Genomic DNA, 14,226 nt, shown 5'->3' on the forward strand with positions numbered 1-14,226 from the left:
ATTCCCAACCTTCAATTCTACCACCACCTTCACTCAGCTCCATTTATCCATTATCCATGGTGAGGTTTTAACAACTTCACATGTTTAATAGCAGGTTTGTGAACAAGGCTTTGCAACACTTCTTCTTGGAGAGATATATCCAGCCATGGAACTTATTTAGGGAAAGAAAGTCACACTTTCCTTCCATATGTGACTTGCCTGTGTCACCCTGACAGATACAGTAGCTTAGAACTAAAGGCTTTAAAATGTCCAAATGTCAAAATAAAATGAGTTGGGATACACTTCATGTGTTATCCCTGCACTGTCCTAGCAATATCCATTTTTTACTGGATCATGCTCAGACAGATGGCTTCCTTGTGCAGCTGCATAACCACTTGCAGAAAGGCAGCAGAGGGAATGGGGAGGGGACAGGACAGGGGAAAAAGGAGCCTGGGCTACCAAATGAGTTTAAACATTGAATAGCAGACCACAGCCTTGAGGAGAGCTCTGGCTCTGTCTTTGCTGTGGTCAGTGACAACGCTGCTTAGATCACCAGCAGTCCTTGTCCCTGCACTTCTGCCATCAGCTGCACTGCACAGACATGGTGTATTTCTGTGTCTGCATAAGGAACTGAATCACAAACCTGACTGTTTGGAAAAGAATGAGTCAAAAAAGGGAGAGAGATTATTTTCCAGCTGTATCAGGACTAGTTTCCTGATCTGATAAATGCTGTGGCCTGCAATAGCACGTACCTTATCAAGGGAGGGGGTGATGCAGGGGCAATAAGAAGAAATCAGCAGTTGCTTAAATTGGCACTTGTGCCCAAAACCTGCCCGCTGAGTGGTAGCCATGGTGACAGGGAGGGGTGCAGTGATTCTGTTCCCTGCTCGATGTGTCACTCCTCTGTCACAGGCTCCTGTCCTCTGAACTGCTGGAATGGCTCAGCTGCCTGTGAAGCACCTGCCTGGCCACTTGCACTCAGCACATTCAGAATAAATAAAATCTGTGCCAGCTTACTTATGATGCCAGCAGCCTGAGGAGAAATACAGGAAGCCATAATTAAGCAGAGCATGTGGGGGTTAACGTGTTTGTTATGAAAGCTGCTGTTGCCTTCTTGGAATTTGAGCTCCAAACATTAAAAGAGCAAATAAAGTTATTTTCTTACACTGACAACTTTCATTGTGCTGATAATGTATCATCACACACGTGTTTGACAATAACAGGCTTAAAAATTAATGGTTTCTCATCCTGATGGAAGAAGTGGGATTTCACTTTCACTCCTGATCCATGCACAAATTTTTCAGCCACATTTAAATAATTAAATAGTTTTCTTAAGTCCATCATCATGATGGTGAATAACGGGGTCTTTGTTTTAAAAATCTTACAGTTGAAGACATATGTAGAGGGTGAACTGATGTTGGAAATAGAATGGAAAGTTCTCAATCCTCTCTTCTACTGCTGAACAGGTTGTTTTCCCCTCCCAAGGACTTTATCCAGAGGTGCTACCACTGTCTCGGATCAGCTTGGCCTTGGCCAGTGGCATGTCTGTCTTGGAGCCAGCTGGTCATGGCTCTGTTGGACATGGAGGAAGCATCTGCCAGCTTCTCACAGGTGCCAGCCCTGCAGCCCCTCTGCTGTCAGAACCTTGCCACACAAACCAACGCTGCCCTCCCAAGACTAACCTCTATGTGCCACTAGCAAAGACCAGAGCAACCCTGGATGCGTGTGCAATTCACATCAGCCAGATCCCCAAGAGAATTCTCTGCTTGCCATGGCAGTACTGGTGTACTCCTTTCATTTCCTAACTTAGGCTACTGATGTTTCAGAGGAAAACAACACTAATAAAGCAGAAGAGAACAAAATGGCTACTTGCATTGATGGGAAACTCCTTCATGACTTGACAGAAAGAAGTTAAGTCTGCTATTTAAGCTTATCCATTTCTATGTTGCACAGCAACTGGTGCTGTTATCATTAATTTTGAGAGTAGTGATAGCTCTTATTTCCTTGTGCACAAATGGATAATCAGGATGGAGAGGATGGAAAAAATCAGAAGGATTTATTTAATTCACAAATTTATAGGTATAAAAGGAGAAAGAGATGCCAGAGTTATCTCAACTGACATTTCCACAAGCAGATGATTTTCTGAGAATGTAGCCTCACATTTAATTTGCAGGACCATACAGGCATTGAGAAGGTTGAGGTGCATGCAAGAGACAGCCACAGCCCTGGGAGAACAGCCTTTTCCTCTCAGCTAGCAACTGATCCCTGTTTACATATGGAACTCGCACCACACTTACTCAGCAGAATGCTAACATGCCTCTGCAGCGTTCTCTCAGCAAGCAGAGAAGCCCAGTGCCACAAAAAGACATGACACAGAACATATGTTCCAGCTGTTCCTGACAGTTACCACTCCGCTCCCCCCTGCAGACAAGCATTTCACTCTCTCTCTCCATTCACAAGGACAAATTTAGCAAAGTCACGGGATAATTCAGCCCCTGCTCTTCCTTTCAACAGCCTGTCCTCACCATACAAATCAGGTCTAAATGAGGAATGCACTCAGATCCTCAGAGTTACAATGTATTGCTGTTGTTTAAACAATTAACTAGCAGAACTGGAGCCTGACCACAGGCCCAGGGTGATGCTGGCCTCTCTGCACTGTGCTGTTTGATTGATGAATACATTCTGCCTGGTTTGTGCTCTGTCACCCCCAGGACCTTGGTGGCAGTGGCACCCCATGGGCAGACACCTGATTTGGGAGCAGGAGCCATTGTGAAAAGCAAAAAGACAGCGGACAAACGTTGCTGTGGTTTTGCTCCAGGAAGCTCTGAACTGTGTAAGCTGCGTGTGGGGACGGCCTTTATTGTTGTGGACAGGGCAGAATCTAATTTTACCAAAAGCTCTCATGACACATAGGCAGAACTCTGTCAGTCTCTTTCAGAAAACAGACCAACGCCCTCTGGCACTAATCTCCTCTGTGGAACAGCAGCAGACATCCAGCATCTCATAGCAAAGTCCCCTGTTTAGGAAAGTAGCTGGTGGAAGAATGGAGTTCTGCTGAATAGTGAATTTATTTACAAATGTTAAACTGTCTTTTTCTGAAGTGGGAGTGGCAACAAACAGGTTCACTTTGGTTCAAACCTCTGCCCTGGCTCTTTTGCCAGATGAGAGGTTTCTCTCTTCTTTGTGATCCACAAAAGCATGCACTAAGAATTGTGGATTTGCTAATTTTCAGCTTCTCTTTGCAGACTAGACAATTTTTTGATGTCTACACAGGTGATGAAGTAAGTCATGGCTGTTCTTTTCCACATGTGAATCAGTAGGAAACATTTTGTGAGGATTTCCTCATGGGGTAATGATATTACTGGCCTCCCAAGGTCAGCAAATAATCCTTGCAGTTGAGGGAGGAGATACAAAGGCTTTTTTAATGATCCAAAATTTCTATTATAATTGTACTAATAACTTTTATGAGTTAAGGAAAATATAATTTATTTTTCATACACAACAATGATCAGTACTCCACTCACATGAGGTCTACTTTATATGGCAATTTCAAGGAGGTTACTTTCTTTACTTTATTAAAGGAATCCAAAATATTCTATTTGACATCAAGATTATGATATGCCTCTTCCAGATCAGAAAGAGCAAATAATTATTTGAATTTTAATACCCTGAAAGTGAGAATTTGCTGAGACCAGTTTACTCCAGACTATCTAGAGCAGCCTGAAGTTAGGATGGGAAGCTTAAAGAAGGGTCCCAGGTAGGCCTGAAGAAACAGATGGAAGAAGAAGTCTGTAGTTTTACGTTTAGATGAAAAAATATCTGTTTAGCTATTTTCAGACTCATAAATGTGGAAGACTCACCATGAGCTGGAGGATGGGTCTCAGCTTCCCCCAAACAGTCCTGCTGAGACCAGAGAACACTCTGGAGCGATGAGAAAATGAAGCCAGGAGAATTAACAGAGGACACCGCCTGCCTCTGTTCTCTAGAGTGCCCAAAAATGCCTGAGAATAAATAGGAACCCTGCCTGTTACACTTGGGAGAAGTTTTCATGCTGATGGCAGAACTGTGGGTGAGAGACTTTCCCTCTCCAGGCAATTAACTATGTTTAATTACGATTGAATAGAGCAAAATACAGCAAATTGAGCATAGAACAATGCACCAAAATACAGCAAACAGACCAGATTTCTGAACTCCATGTGTAAAAGGTTGCTCACTATGAAGAATGCAAATGCAGGAAAGGAGGGATTGTTTTGATGGCAGCTGTGTGTTTGAGACTGTTACAAAAAAGGAAGAATCGGTACAGGATGAGGAAGAAAGCAGGCCCAGGCAGTCAGGGAAGCAAAATAGCAGCAAAAAAAAAAAAAAAAAAAAAAGGACAGCAAGGGGAAAAGCAGACACATATCCTATGTGGACTAGGATAAAATACATTTGTCTAACAGACCCCTCAGCAGAAATGGAGGATAGTACTCTGGAAAACAGAATAGATTCAGTCTAGTTTTTCACAGTGTGTAGATGTTTACAAGTAAAAATAGATATAAAGGACAAGATTACAAGTATTTTCACAGCAGGGTAAAGTCTGTGGTAACTGAATGATGGCTTTTGGCTTATGGAATGGATCTGCCATGTTTGCAAGACTTAGGCAGGCAGTATTTTGCAGCATCCTTTTGTGCATTTCCTGTATTCAAAGGAAATCCTGGTGCATGCTAAAACCTTTAAACAAGAACTGTTAAGTTTACAAATAATCTGTGTGAAATCAAACCCACAGACTTTTGGTTAAGAGAGAGATAATTTGGTTTGGGCAAAGAAGTAAGAGAATTCTTTGTGAAGAAAGAATCTTAAGCAACATTTAAGAGAGTTAAAGGCTGTACTGCACCAGCCTGCTCACTGGATTCTCACAAATATTCCAAATTTTATAATGCTCTGTCTTTGTTATCAGCAGTTTGTTTTTATAGGTTTTCAATATTGCAAAATGACTTCATAGGTTAGGGAGAAAAAGATGCCATTGCAGGGAGTAGCAAATTATGCTTCAGCTTCATTGCAGTTGGAGGAAACTTTTGACAGCTTTTGCTTTGATCTAAAATCTCTTTAAAGTGCTCTTCTGGTCAGGGACTGTCTTCTTGAGACAGTGCTCAGATTTTGGCAAAGTAGTAGCTTATTACAGCAGGAAATATTTTATGACCTCCAAAGGAATCACCAATCATTGTTATATCTGGATGACATCATTGTTTGTAAGTGGGCAAAATCTGGCATTCAGGACAGAATACACAGTTGTAAAGCTGTTTATTAAAGCCTGCTTATGGTAGCTTAAACTGATACAAATTAGTGTGGCTGCAATCCCACCCTTCATCTCGCTGTAGATCTGTTTTGCTGCTGTATTGGCACTGGCCCCTGTGTGCGTGGGCAGTGGAGTTGTTTTGCTGGGCTGATCTGAGGAAAAAATAGTAACTCTCTTTGTTAGGATCAATTTTGTTTTTCAGAATCTTGAACTAACCCACTGCTCACCTGCAGAAACACCAGTAACAGTGCAAGGGGTCAGGAACACAAACTGTGAGAGCTCCTGGCTCTCCCAGTGCGACAATGAACACACAGCCAAAAAAAAAAAATTAAGTAAAATACTGTGTAGTTGGGAAATGCAGGGATATTAGAAGTACCACAATAAAGCTCTGGCTACTAAAGCTTGGATTAAAAATGCAATATTGGGATAAAGTTGTAAAAACAAAGAGTATTTCTACAGCTATCAACACTTTGAACCAGATACAAAGGACACATTAGCTGTTTTGTTATAGTTCCCAATGCTGAATGTGGTCTTGCATTTGCAAACCCTATTGGCAATGCCAGAGACTCTCTGTTGGGTGAAATGAAAGCTTGATACAGAAAATTGATGTGTTGATACGAAGCCTGCACCACAAAAAAACCCAACAAACAAACAAGAGAAGAAAAAAAAAAAAGCAAAAAAAAAAACCCCTCACAAAACCTCCAAGCAACTACAACAAAAACATGCAAACCCTTTTCTACAAGAATACTCAATGTCAAGTCTATGAGGGCACATTGTTGCCTGTTACTGATGCAGAATCAGGGAGCATTTGCTTGTAGCCATGAACTGGGCTGCTCTCACCTCTCGGCTGCTGCAAAGCCCTGCAGCCATGGACACCCTGGAAATGGCATCTTCAGCAAAACCTGGCTTACAAAGGAGTGGCACATAAACCAAGAGCACATTGGAGAAGAACCTTCTTTATTGTAAGCTCTAGAGGAGGAATCCTCGGCTTCTTTCTAATCCTATGAACAAGAAAATAATCTGGAACCCTGAAGGGGTAAACTTGGAAGGGAAGCTGTGAAATAAGGAACTGAATGAAACAGGTGAGTGCAAGAATGCATAGAACTTTGCTACTGGACATAGCCAAGGTTACTTGTAGAGAAATAACCTGTTACTAGCAGCAATATTAAAAGAGCAACACTTGATATAAGCATTTTGAGCAAGTCGGTAGCACTGCTGCAGTCAGGGTAATGTGTGGTTACTGTGGTTGATCACACTTGGAGGCTGATGTAGGCATGGAGATAAAGGTGGCAACTATTCAAGTCAACTTGCAAATACCCCAGAGATAGCTGTGTTACTTCCAGGTCCTGCTGGTTATATATAAAGCTGAATTATAAAGCTGTTTATTGCTTACAGTAACATGCATTGCACAGTTGTGGTAAAGTTGATTGCTGGTAGGATTAAGCCAGAAACAACCAGTGTCCTAGAAGTGAATTTTGGACCGTGGCATTCAATGGAGAACCTCCTGAATGTGCATGTGGGAGTGAACAGATCCCAGAGTAACAGGATACAACCTTCCCAAGTTCCTTCTTTACAAAACCCTCTTGCCATTCTACAGGAAAGTGCTATATGTATGTGATATAGTTATAGAGGTAATTAAACAACAGCAAGTAAAATTAATTTTTATTATTTAAATTTTAAAATTATTATTTATTATTACAAAGTAATTTTTGTTATTTTTTTCCTATTCTTGATCAGAATAGTTTCAAGACTGAGCAGCATTCACACCAAACAGTCCCCAGGCTGCCGGATGCCCTTTCCAGGACTGCCGCAGCTGAGCACAGGTCGGTGTTGCCACCTGGTGGCACACGACAGCGGCGCTGCCACTCGGAAATCGGGCTGTCGAGCCAGCAAAGACACACATCGCAACTGATATCTAAGACACGTTTAATTATTTAAGCTGTTGCTTTCTACAGAATCAAGGTTTTACTGCTCACCATCCCCACGGTGCGTTCTCATGGTTCCATTTCACCAACACTGAGTTTCTTGGTTGGTGCGACAGCCCCACCTGCTTACCAAGGGGCTCAGAAGGTCCTTGAAGACCACTCCTCTTTTTTCAACAGGTGCCTGCATAATCGTCTCACTCCCTTTCTAGTTAGCAGCCGTAGCCACTGCTCTTCAGCTGTGGTCTGACTTACAAACCTGTTGCTAGCCTTGGCCTTGCATGGATTTGGCAGATTCTTGGCGTGTTGAGTTTATTTGTTCTCGTGAATTCAGCAGCCTGCTGGGTTACAGGTCCAGCGTTTGTCAGCTCACACAAAGGGGCTTGTACAGCAACTTGGCCTAGAAAGTAATTCCACAGAATATTAAGATTTATTTAAGAAGTTACCCAAACCCAGTTATTTCTGTGCTAGAAAAATGAAAACTGCTACAGTTTAGAAAATGCTGAGTAATCACTGTCCAAAATTTTAAAATCTTATGGAATTACCTGGATAGTATATAAATGTCACTGGATCTGTATCTTATCAGCTCTTTAGATATTTCATCAGTGTTTAAAACATACAAGTGGGTAACAGTGAGCTTGCAATTTCTCTTTTTAAATCTGACAAGGAAACACAATTCTCATCATACAGTATGTTAAGTGCATCTTTCTGAGATGGGCAGAGGGGTGTTGGACACCACACATTCAGCTCTGGTGATTATATCTAACAGACTGTAAAATAAAGAGTAAGAAACCTGGGAAAACAAGGAGCTAACAGCTAATCTACAATGTTAACAGGACAACTAGCCCCTTCCCTCCCAACATATGAAAAAAAATATATTTGGTAGAATTTTTCAAATATGCCTACAAAATCTAGTATACAAAGTAAGTACAAAAAAAGCACTTCCTACCTTTTAAAAACAATTGATTAGATTATCACATGATAACACTGTTGTGTGACTAAGTGATTTTTTTCAGCCACTGCTGTAGATCCGCAAGGAGTACACAGCATAGTCTAAGAGAAGCAGCTAAGAACATCTCTGCAAAGTGTCAAATGTAAATGTGAAGCCACAAGCAAAAAATAGCCAAAGGAGATCTTTCATAAAAGCAGCAGCTCGATTGTTTTGTACAGCATGCAATGTTCCTGTGAATTCCAAGGAAAAAACAAGCTGTGACAAACACTTGAGAGTGTTCTGCATAAACAGAAGCTTCAAGCATTTGAAAGTGGAGAAGGAAAGGCAGATATTAAAAGTGCGCTATTTGCTCTGAGGGTTAAGAACAACCACATTATGGACTGGAATTTTCCCACCTTAGAGACTTTGTCATAGCTAACAGTAAACTTCATTTTCTACAGAGTGCTGCTTGGAAAAGCTATTTGGAGCACTCTTTCAAAACCAGTCACATCACTCTTCTCGATTGCTCTATGAAAAATGTGCTTCCCAAAGCTTTTAAAAATAAGTCATGTGCAAGGGCTACTGCAGATGCTGTGGGCCTTGCTTTTTTGTGGACGATGTAGCACACACAGAAGGTGCTAAATAATTTGGAACAGCACTGTTACTGCTTTGCAGCTGTTTCAGAACATGAGAAAGGAGAGTTTGGAGCTTAGATCGTCTATGATGGGCCATAAAGCAGATACTGAATTTCAGAGTAATCAGGCAGTCGTGGAAACATTTCAGACATATGTTACTGGCACTTCATTGGAACCAGTGTATAGATGGAATAGAGGTCTCAGAAGTTTTTCTGAATGCAGTGTATGAGATCTGCAATAACCCATTTGCTCAGCTTAGTTGTTGAGTTATACAAAAAGATTTTGATGATAGTTACTGAGCTTTTCACTGGACTGAAGTAGCATTTTTTGCTCATTCTGCCCACTGGGCTAAGGTTTCATTGCTGCCACTGGACAAAATGCTCATGCTACTGCCTTTGTAAGTAACCACCAGGGAACATGGCTGATTTGGGGCTATGTTTTTTAAGTCTACCAGCTCAAGGACTGTTTTGGGATTCTTTAGCAGTATGAGCAAAATTACAGCTCAGCAGCTGAAAATCTGAATGTCTTGCCTGGACAGTCAGAAATATGTGCATTGCCAGTAACTAAACTGAGTGGCTTCATTATTGCAATTTTCAAAAGAAATATGCAAACTGTGGTGAATTTAAAATCGCTCAGGAAAAAAAAATATCCTGTAAGCTATTTTTGCTTTGTGAGGTCCACTGGTACCTCTTAGACCTGCAGAGGTTAAGAGATGACTTTCTCTCTGGGGCAGTTTAGGAAAGCACACTTGCCATTTGCAGCAGGGTTTGGAGCTGCTGGGATGAACCCAAAGCACCGAGGGTAGCAGGCCAAGGGACAGGATCTCAGGCTCTGCCAGGCTCTGGTGACATCCCCACCCAGCTCTGGGGTCCCAGCATGGCAGGACGTGTTGGAGCCATTCCAGAGGAGAAGGGCGGGGGGCTGGAGCACCTCTGCTCACTGTGGGGACAGGCTGGGATGGCGCTGCTCCTGAGCAGCAGCTCTGGGGAGATCTCACTGAAGCCTTTCAGTTCTGCACGGGGCTCATGATGCAGGGAGAGCAACTTTTACATGGACAGATAGGACAAGGGGGAACTGTTTTAAACTACGAGGAGAGATTTGGATTGATTATTAGTAAGAAATTCTTTAATGTGAGGGTGGTGTGACACTGGGCACAGGTTTCCCAGAGAATCTGTGGCTGCCCCCGGATCCCGGTGTGAAAAATGCATGTATTTTATGATTGGCTTTTCGCAAATATTAAAATGAATATTATATGCGTTGTGTTAGAAAGTAATGCTGTATTAATTCTCTTAAGTAGTGTGTTAAATATAGTTTTAGGTTATAAAAAAATGTTAAAAAAGAAACGATGCTGTGTAGGATACATTTTTAAAGAAAGGACTCGCAGTGAGATAACAGCCACAGGACACTTAAATCTTTCAGAGAAAAAGAATTTATTGCTCTCTTATCAGAAGAAATGAACTTCTTGCCGCCTCAAAGGTGCTGTTAGGATTCAGAGGAAGAAGTTGACGATGACCAGACAGAATTCTGTATTTGAATGGAATTTATGCATCGTGTATGAGGTGTATGAATATGCCACAGGTTATTGTTTTTAAGGGTTAATCGTTTGTCAACGGGTGTCCTTTTTCGGGCTCGTGATGCCCAGAAAAAGGTACCCGAACGTCCGTAACTCTTTGTCTTTATTGTCTCATATTGTCCTAATTCAATTTGTCCAAATTATTATTACTCTAATTGTATTACTATTTTTATAATCATTTTATTACTATTACACTTTTAAAATTTTAAAAACGAGTGATTGGCGTTTTTCACACCGGGAAGCGTCCAAGGCCAGGTTGAATGGAGCTTGGAGCGACCTGGGATAGTGCAAAATGTCCCTGCCCATGGCCGGTGGGTGGAACAAGATGATCTTTAAGGTCCATCGGACCCCAATGCGGGCTGAGGCTCGGTGCAGCTCTGAGGGAGCCGCGGTGTCCCTGGGGCGGGCCGGCCCAGCAGCTCCAGACCCGCGTATCTACGGCGAGACCCGGGCACCTATGGCGAGACCCGCGCAGTTATCGCGAGAGCCGCGCGGCGCGGGCCGGCCGGAGGGGCGGGGCCGCCCGGCGCGAGGGGCGGTGGGGCCGCCCCCGCCCCCCCGGCGCCCGCCGAGCTCAACATGGAGCCGGGCCCGGGCGAGGAGCCCCGCGCCTCCACGTCCTCCGCCACGGCCGCCGCGCCGGAGCCCGGCCCCGAGGAGGTACCGCTCCGCTCCGGGGGGCCCTGCGGGTGGTGGAGCCTGCCCCGGTCGCCCCCTCCTGCAGCCCCTGCTCGGCCCGCGCCGCCCCGGCCCTGAGGCCGCCCGGGCCCCTCCGCCGCGGCCCGCGGGCGCCCTGCGGGCCGGGCACACCCCCGGCCCCGAGCCTGCCCTGCGGCATCGCCGCGGCCGCCGTTCCCGCCGCCCTGCCGTACCCGCGGCCCGGCCCTGCAGCCCGGGGCTGGGGCCCTGGGGCCCGTGCGGAGCCCCTCCAGCCCCGCGGCCTGCGGGGTCCGGCTGCCGGAGCCCCCGCCCTGTTGTTTCCTTTCCCGCGCCCCGGGGAACGCTGTCCCGGAGCTCCGAGGGCTCGGGGAGGGAATGGCGGGAGGGCGGCCCGGAGAGTTGGCAGGGGTCAGGGCTTCTCGCTGCCCCTGCACAGCTCGAATGGTGCCCTGGTGCAGAATACAGCCCTCGAGAGAGCACGTATGGCCGCCAGCCGCCTCTCCTTAGCTTTTCGGAAAAAAGACACAAGGCATGTAGAAAGTGACGTATTCAGGTATCCTTGGAAACAGAACAAGGTTTAACCCGACGAATGAATCTTAGAAAAAACTTAGTGATGAGGACCGTACATCATATATGTTACTGGGAAAAATTGTGGAAGTAATGATAAGAGTACGTTCAGGTGTTTTATCTCAGTTACTGACAGTCCATTTTGCTGTAAAGAATGTTTGAAGCTTTATTTTATTATTATGTATACAAACACTTATGGGACACTTTGCTTGGTTGCTCAAGAGCAAATGTTTAAAGGCTGTTTCTTTATTGTATGCAACTTACTCTGCAAAATTTATGCAAGTGTACAGTCACAGCGTCTGCATAACAGCGGCAGTCGTGCAACCTGTTGTGCTCTGCTCCCCTGTCAGTGTTTTACTTCATAAATAGTCTTTGTTGTAATACCAAAACTGCCTTACTGGCTATTTGGAAATGTATTTCCACCTTGTATATGTGAGTTGAACACAGAAGGAATCTTAATTATTCTTAGTGCATCTGTTCAGAGTTTTCAGTAGCACAAGTTGCAAGGGTAAAGTCAGCTGAAGCAGCAGCAGTTCTTGTTCCCAGTTGTTTATTTAGGTGTTCATGGGGCCTCCTCACTTTGGGACTGTTAAACTTTCTGGATAGAAATCTCTCAGCCTGAATTTGGGAACTCTGTTTAGGGTAGTTTAATATTGGAGATTTTAAGGGGAGTATTTTGTATCTTTGGAATACTCAGGATCCTTTGAAAGTGCTGTGTGGATGTTGTAAGGTGTTTAAATGACAGCAGTTTTCAGGGGACTGTCAAATCTATAATGGAAATAGATCCTAGAGTAGAGATAAATTGTTACTGATGAGTTTCCTGAGCTAAAAATGAAACTACTTTTGTTGTGGTAAATTGCACTGAGGCTTCTGCTGTCCTGGTTCCTGACAGGTCAGCCCTCTATGTGATGAAGATGTGTCGTGTAAAGTTTCTAGGAAAAACTCAGACTTTGTGAAATATTTTATGTTTCTGTGTTGTATAAAGCTACGTGGTCCAGTTGTTAGGGGGGTGTGTTGTTACTCATACCAAAATTTAGTAATTGTCAAAGTGGAGAGTTTTGTAATTCAGAGCGTTATGCAGAAGCAAGTCTGGCTATGATGCCTGTCCATCAATATTCAACAGAAACACTGCAATAAGAAGGTGGGGGGACGCAGGGACAGTGTTTTCTCTTTAAGGGCAAGGTGTACACTGGGATTTTATTGTGCTGTGGCTGCAGCAATAGGTCAGCTCATTTACTGTTTTAACTCAGAGTGAGTTATTCAGAATAAATCAGAATGTATTCAGAATATATCTTTCAGAATAAATTGGATTTGTATGCCACCGTAAGTTTTATCCTTCTGGGATAATCTGAGTAAGAACGGAACTGATATTGCAGCTGTCTGCCTTGGGGCTTAGAAAAATAATATTGCACTGCAATTTACTTGGAAAACTTTGTTTTAAGGGATTTTCATAATATTGAGTTATTCTGCTTGAAGAAACTTCATTCTTACATGAGGTAGACAGGCTTTTTTCCAGTAACACAAAATCTATCTAATTTATTTCTAGGGCAGGTGGGGGAGATGCCTGAAATGGCCTCTTGTCAATTTGTTTTCATTTAAGGAATAATTTAACACTTCACTTGAAGGACTGGACCTGATATTAGCAATGTCAGCCTCTCTTTTTGGAGTGTGTGTTGTTTAGTGATGTAATGGAGATGTGAATATCCACATCTGTATCACCTCTCTTTGGCATGTTGGAGTAACTTTGCTTTCTGAGATGAGCTGATTATCTGTGTGATTGAAGAATATTTAAGTGAATAGAATATTTCTAATATTTCTAAATTATCTATTTGCAACATTTGGCCTTGCACAGGTGAGCTGGAGCATTTATAAAATCATTAAGCTGTCAAGCAGCTTCATTATACACTAAGAACTGTTCACCTCTGTAGAGAATTATGGCTTTGGGCCAAACTTGAAACAGGAATCTCTGACTTCAGAAAATATTCCTCCCTTTTGCATGGTTGTGCTTAAAGAAGAAGCTGGCATGTGTATTTATCAGTGACACTTCTGAAATTTAAATGCAATGTTGCTTGACAGATTTTTAAATATTTGGTACCATTTTGGCCTGGTTTTGCTACTGGACCCTGAATAGTTTAGAGTAATTATTATTTTAATGTATTTAATAGTAGTCTGATAGTTAAAGCAGATTTATGCTCTGCACTGTTATATTTTATGCAGACATGCACTCCTGCAGCTCCTTCCAGTTTATTCAGAGCTTCTCAAAAACATTTTTAGAATTTAAAGCATGTCAAAACAGGTTTATTTTTTATTGGCATATTTCAAAGACCAATTAGGAAAGTTTTCCTTAATTAGGAGGGGAAAAAATCTACCACTTCATCATTTTACCAATATAGTTGTGGAAAAGCTGCTTTGAGCTTCAGTTGAAGACAGGCATGAATCTCATAAACTACAAAAGTTACATTTTAGTTACAATTTCATAGATTTCTTTCATGTATAGTAAATCAAGTGGTTCTTCTGCTGTCTGAGAGTGTACCATGGAGTTGTTGCTGCCTGGATTGAATTGGTTGGTTGTGTATCTTCCTAGGTTTATGGTTTAGTGTAGTTAAGCTGTGTTTCCAATTGAACTTGTGACAATTCATCTAGAAGTGGAAACAGACAAAACTCAACCAAAATGCAAGTGTCAG

At 43.0% G+C, this 14,226-nt stretch overlaps 1 protein-coding gene across 1 annotated transcript in view; it reads left to right on the forward strand.

Moving 5' to 3' along the window:
• Positions 1-10,841: 10,841 nt before the first annotated feature.
• The window catches only part of LOC118698519 (probable global transcription activator SNF2L1), a 33,492-nt gene continuing 30,107 nt past the window's right edge, over positions 10,842-14,226 (forward strand). Inside the window, 1 exon segment of the mRNA XM_036401860.2 lies at positions 10,842-10,975. Coding sequence (XP_036257753.1) covers positions 10,895-10,975 — 81 coding nt within the window. The 5' untranslated portion in view covers positions 10,842-10,894.

The sequence above is a fragment of the Molothrus ater genome, chromosome 14 (assembly GCF_012460135.2).
Source record: "Molothrus ater isolate BHLD 08-10-18 breed brown headed cowbird chromosome 14, BPBGC_Mater_1.1, whole genome shotgun sequence".
In the NCBI taxonomy this organism is placed as follows: domain Eukaryota; kingdom Metazoa; phylum Chordata; class Aves; order Passeriformes; family Icteridae; genus Molothrus; species Molothrus ater.